Source organism: Diachasma alloeum, unplaced genomic scaffold (assembly GCF_001412515.2).
Source record: "Diachasma alloeum isolate Michigan unplaced genomic scaffold, Dall2.0 Dall_scaffold_00606, whole genome shotgun sequence".
Classification (NCBI taxonomy): Eukaryota; Metazoa; Arthropoda; class Insecta; order Hymenoptera; family Braconidae; genus Diachasma; species Diachasma alloeum.
The window spans coordinates 338,935-344,947 of NW_021680738.1; the positions used below are offsets into that span (position 1 = coordinate 338,935).

At 36.6% G+C, this 6,013-nt stretch overlaps 1 protein-coding gene across 2 annotated transcripts; it reads right to left on the reverse strand.

Annotated features, from left to right (window-relative positions):
- Window positions 1-2,768: 2,768 nt before the first annotated feature.
- LOC107043610 lies at window positions 2,769-4,434 on the reverse strand. 2 transcript variants are annotated; one of them, XR_001461260.1, is made up of 3 exons: window positions 4,188-4,434; window positions 3,055-3,369; window positions 2,769-2,890 (listed from the first exon to the last, which is right to left on the reverse strand). XR_001461260.1 is itself a non-coding variant. In XM_015265172.1 (2 exons), the coding sequence occupies exons 1-2, from the start codon at window positions 3,265-3,267 to the stop codon at window positions 2,777-2,779; spliced, it is 327 nt and encodes a 108-aa protein (XP_015120658.1). In that variant the 5' UTR covers window positions 3,268-3,821; the 3' UTR covers window positions 2,769-2,776. The 2 variants fall into 2 exon arrangements, 1 of the variants encoding a protein (XP_015120658.1); XM_015265172.1 differs by lacking the exon at window positions 4,188-4,434 and having other exon boundaries at window positions 3,055-3,821.
- Between the last annotated feature and the right edge of the window lie 1,579 nt (window positions 4,435-6,013).

A 6,013-nucleotide genomic window follows, 5' to 3' on the forward strand; every position in this document is an offset into this window, starting at 1 on the left:
TCGTTTCAAAAAATGATGAAAAAACGTCTCTGAAAGTTATACTCAAATGACTCGGAATCAACTGAAACGTAGAGATATAGTATTCCCTGAGAAAGTATTTTTCGAACTTTTTGGATCAAATTTTGAATTTTCAGATTCCTTTCAAAAAAGGGAAAAAAAGATCTCCGAACGTTATACTCAAATAACTCAGAATCAACTGAAACGTGAAGATATAGTATTCCCTGAGAAAGTGTTTTTCGAACTTTTTGGGTCAAATTTTAAATTTTCAAATTTCTTTCGACATATGAAAAAAAAAACGACTCAGAAATTTATACTCAAATGACTCAGAATCAATTGAAATCTTGAGATATCGTATTCCCTGAGAAAGTATTTTTCGACCTTTTTGGGTCCAATTTTGAATTTTCAAATTCCTTTCAAAATATGAAAAAAAAACGTTTTGGAAAGGTTTACTGAAATGACTCAGAATTAACTGAAACGTGGAGATATACAATTTTCTGAGAAAGTGTTTTTTGAACTTTGTGGGTCAAATTTTGAATTTTCAAATTCCTCTCAAAAAATGAAAAAAAAAACGTCTTGGACAGATATACTCAAATGACTCAGAATGAATCGAAACGTTAAGATATAGTATTCCCTGTGAAAGTGTTTTTCGAACTTTTTGGGTCAAATTTTTGCATTTCCAAATTTCCTTTGCAACGTTAAAAATAAATGTCTCGTTAAGCTATACCCAGGTGACTCAGCGTTATCTGAAACGTGGAGATTCATAATTCCCTGAAAAAGTGTTTTTTCAAACTGTTTGGTCGTAATTTGGAATTTTGAAATTCCATTGAAAAAGTCACTCGAAAAACTAGAATTCTGCTTTGGCCTGTTATTAGTCTCACTCAGTCTACAATTTGAACTTAAACCTTTGACCTTTTTTTACATGTATTACAATTGTAGTTCCTAAATTTACAGTCGAACTTAGAATGACCTACCTTGCCACGACATGAGCAAGTTCTGTTATTAAAACCTTGTTTCTGATGTTGTACATAGTTCAATGATCCAGTAGATTTCGATGTACCCATCTCTCCAGGACCTCGCGGAGCAGCTTCATCTCCAATAGCCACTTCCAGAGCTCGTTCGTACGTTAGATTCTTCTCAGTCAGTAGTTTCTTCTTTGTGTTTTTGTTGCGTAAACCGCAGACAAAAGGGTCACGAACTGCATCCTTTAGTTCTGCTCCAAATTCACAATGTGTAGAAAGATGTTTCAGTGCGGCCACATAGTCGCTTACTGATTGGCCCTCCACTTGGTCGTATATATCAAATTTATACCTCTCAGTAATAACACTGGGTTTCGGTTTAAGGTGATCCGTCATTAACTTAACCAACTCAGTATAGTGTAGAGTTCCGGGTAGGTTAGGAGCATACAGGCTGCAGAGAAGTGCATAACCTTTTGAACCAAGTAAATTCAGAAATAACTCCTTACGTCTCTCATCAGCAATAGCCAGCAATATAATGCTCAAAACGCTGCAGCCACTGGGCCCAATCTGATTTTTTTTGGTAACCCTCAATTGCTCCTATACTCGTAGTCGTACAGGCCCCTTGTTGTCCAACTGCAAACCGACTCTCGACCACTCTCTGAAGCTCCCTGATTGTCTTAGGTTGCTCTTGGATCTTTTCATCCAGCTCCTTAATATAAGTATCTTTCTCTTGGATAGATGAACAGGCTGATAGTTGGTAAGATTTCCATTGTTGTTCTTTATTATTGAAAAGGACTTTCAAGTCCTCGTATTTTTTCTGCCATTCATCCATGGCCAATAATAGTTATAAACCACGAGGCACACGACGCTCAATAGGACCAGTCAAATTTTTCATAAGAAATGTCACAAAATCAAAAAAATTCTTTAATCCTCGTCGCCAATGAAATGTTTGGAGTAGACTGGATATTGGTAGGTCGAAATAAGAGTGATTGCAGAGTAATTAATGGATTAGAAACTTATATCACAGAGAGGTACACTTGGCAGCCATTGTCAGGTCGAAAAGTGGCTTAGTCGATACAGTAGGAAACGGTTATATGTTCGTAGGGTCTATATACATTACAGAGATATCATTAGATTCATAACTCATTGAAGTAGCCATGAACAGTAATCTATCAAATTCCGTCGATTTCAAAGAGAACATTCAACGGGAAATATAATTATATATTTTTTGGAGGAAATCGAATGGTTCATGACACAGGTATTTTGGAATGATCTATTGCTTTGAACGATATCTCTGGAACAGTATGTGCATGGGGGATGAGAAAAACAACCTGTAATCACACAAAAATTTCAAATAGAAATCTAAATTATCGAGAAATTTAGCGAATTGAAATTGATTCGTCATCCCACAGAAAATCGATATTCGAACAAACGAGAATTTGATTTCCAATTCGTAGCGTTTATCGATAACTCAGATTTCTCTTCACTACTTCGTTGTGATTATATTTTTTTCTCTTTTCTCATATATCAATCAATTTTTTTTCCATTAACTCTACCAGAATTAAGTCTACATTGACCTGCGAATAGTTCCTTTATTAAATACATTTCTAAATTTATACAAAAATATCTCGAAAAAATATCACAGAAAAAAATATCACAGTAAGAGACAATCGCAGAAAAAATTACACAATGTATATGACAGCAGGAGCTAATTCTCTGCCTAATTCTCTCCTTTTCTGTCTTTTTTTTCATTCTATCGGTCTCCATCTATGACCAAACATCGAAAAAGAGTTGTGTAGATTTCTAATGGAAGCGGACGGTCACAGAATGCCCACCACTGCGTCCACCCCATCCCCCGCGACCCCCGCGCCATGCTCGTCCTCCACGTCCACCGCGCCATAATCGGCATTTGTTACCAGCATTGGTGCCTCGATCTATGGACATCCGGGATTTATTATGAGACTCATTACCAATAGTTTTGTTACGTGAGTTATTAATGTTCTTACTCAAGTTTTCCAAAATCACATTGTCCATTAATTCACTCAGTTTTTATTGCAAAATATATATGTAGATATGCATAAGAAATAGATTCACTTACTGTGATTGCAACTACGTTGTTGGTCCTGAATAAATGTACGCAACATGGTGATGAACTCCTCAGGAGTGCGTGGACGCCTCGCCATGATAGCCTGCAGTAATTCTCGTTGCAGTTGTTGTTGTTATTGCTGCTCTTGTTGATGGAGGAGTAAAACGAAATTCTCAATCGCCTGTCCTGCTCCTCCACCCTGCAGTCTCTCAACCTCCTCTCCATCTCCTCCTAAGTTGAGAGGATTTGGATTCTGGGGTTAAGAATCCATAGGAGCTTGGCTTTCATTTTGGATACCCAGAAACCTCTGCATTCGATCCAGGAGATCTGTTCAGAAAAAAAAACGGAAAACGGATAATAAATTATGAACGTAACATTGCAGCTCACTTATGACATTTTCAAATTTTCTTTTTCTTTTATATTATATGCAATTCTCAATGGGCGCGATGATCACAAAGGTTTTTCCTAGAATTTTGTCAGTATTGAACGTCTGAGTGGAAATAAGCGTATCAAGGAATCAAATAATAATACCCATAGGAATGTAAACATTGGCTCTCTCAGTGGCTTTCAACCGTATTCTTTCACTCATAATCAGTTCAATCCCGCAGGTATGTCTCCCAATGCTAGGACCTTAGCGAATCTCAATTACACCTCTCGTTTTTCCTCTTATCCCCTAATTTCGTTAATCAATTCCAGTTTTGTTTCCGTAATATTTTTTTTCCCTCCTTTTCAGCCCATGAGTCTCGTAAGTCCATCAATAATGGTGTTCATTGAGACGAATAAATTCACTCACGAAAAAATGTGAAACATATTAATCATGTCATAATGTTGCTTACCGTTTGAGACAGGCCTCTTTTTATGGGATAAATATTTCACACTCGACAGGATTCGACTATAGAAAATGTAAATGAACAATGAGAAAGGCCTGGGTCAAGGGCTGTCAGGGCTCTGATGAATCCTTTTAGTTAAATAAATTCTTTCAGCAATAATTACAAACTTGGGCGCCAGTTAATTTAACGACAATTAACAACGGTAGATTCGACTCAACTCAGGGAGTGGAAAGTTGGAAGACCCAGAATAGGATAAATTCGATGGAGAGAGAGAAAGGAGAAATAGACAGGAATAATGCAATGAATGTTACTCACGGTATTTGTCGACAATCTAGGTTATATTCTACCAAAAAACTCCTCGGGAACCGACTCTTTCCACACACACCAATATTATTACAATAAAATAGTTAAATATTCGATTCGTAGACTCGACACAATACAAAAGCGACAATAAAGTTGTACACGTGTGTACTGCCGGGACAAGAGTGTTGAGAGGGCCCTAAGCAGCCTGTTGCTCGGCAGCTAATCAATAACTTGGCGCATGCGCCGTCAGTGTCGACTGGCTGTCCTGGCGCCTATTTCAGATGTGAGGTTGAAGTTTTCATCGTCGTGTCATTTTACCAAATAGATAATTATTTAAATAAATTTACCCTCCGACAATTTAACGAGGTTCCCAAGGATAAGGAAATAAAGCCGCCGTGAAGGGGAAATAATATCTCCTGTTGCACGTTGAAGTCCTGACCCATCTTCGTGTTTTTGAATGTTCCCGCTCTTAATTATGAGTTTTGTTTTGTGAATCTGGAATATAAGTGGTATTGTGTCATAAAAATTATTTCAGTAGAATCAAGTGAATTGAAATTTTCATTCGATTCATCCTGAAAATTCCATGTTTTCTACTTACTTTGAGCTCCTGTCGATCGAAGCAACGTTCGTATCAAACTGATAAATGTATATACATGGCATTACCGTCTCTCACCAAATTACATCCCATCCAGATATACTTACGACATCTAGATGATATTCTGTTTTATTGGTAATCAATCAAAATCACTGCACTATAGGTGTACTGGAACGGCCTCCCACCATTTACTCCCATAGTAAGGATACCGAGCCGAGAGAAGTCCCAAGTAGTCTCCCTGTCCTTTTCTCACTTCCACAATTGTATATATTTGTCTCTATTTCGGGAGGTATGATTTAATTTGTATCAACTATTCAGGTGCCAATCAAACACCAATCACATAGTGAGTGAGAAGGATGGAGAGACCACTTCTCATCCTCTCTCTCGGCTCGGTTTCTCACCCCAGAGGCCGTTCCAGTATATCTAGGGTTCAGTGATCAAAATCTAGGCTTCTGTAATGATTTGGGAACTCATCAATCAGCGGCGTTTTTATCGGTGTATGCATGGAGAGTTTCGCACTGTGTATATTCCCATTGGAGTTAATATGAGTGTACCCCGTTGAAATTTTCCGAAATTCCAGTGACAGGAGCATTTGAATCACAATGTTATTAATTTTTTTTTAAATTTTAATTCATTTCAATGTCACGGGTTCATCAAATTTCAAATGTACATTGGAAAATCAAAAAAAAATCGAGTTTTCCATCAATAATAATAGTAATAATATGTCGATAACAGATTGAATATTCAGAACAATACATGTATGAATTGTCACAACATTTATTGTCGTATGGACCTGAAAATTGGAATTACATTGAATATTATGTGATGTACGTGACGTAAAAATGTTTGGTGACACGATTTCTATTGAATGAACGGTGCAATTTGAATTGTTTCAATCGACGCATATCCATGCCACTTGAAACTAATTAGTTTGAGAAGAGGATCGACTCAGCGGTTCTGTAGTTATTTGCAAAAAAACATGTGAAAAAAGTCAAAAATGATTTTTTTTCGCAAATTCTCTCAAGAAACTTCTTTGTTCTCAAAAAATGATGCAATTTGAATTTTTTTAAAAATTAAATCGATGCATCTTTATGTAGAGCATAGCTGACTGAATTGAAAAAAAAATCGTCTCAGCAGTTATTCAGTTGATTTGAGAATGAAACTTCCAAATTTTTTTTATTCGAAAATTCTGGAATTAAAAATATTGAACATTCTGAAAATTGAAAAATTAAGTTGAAAACGC

What these genes read in the sequence shown, in the direction of transcription:
- LOC107043610 (XM_015265172.1), bottom strand. Translation starts at nt 3,267, where the DNA reads ATGGAGAGGAGGTTGAGAGACTGCAGGGTGGAGGAGCAGGACAGGCGA. An exon ending in ACAACGTAGTTGCAATCACA is followed by an intron (nt 2,891 to 3,054) that starts GTAAGTGAATCT and finishes GGATGTCCATAG; the next exon opens with ATCGAGGCACCAATGCTGGT.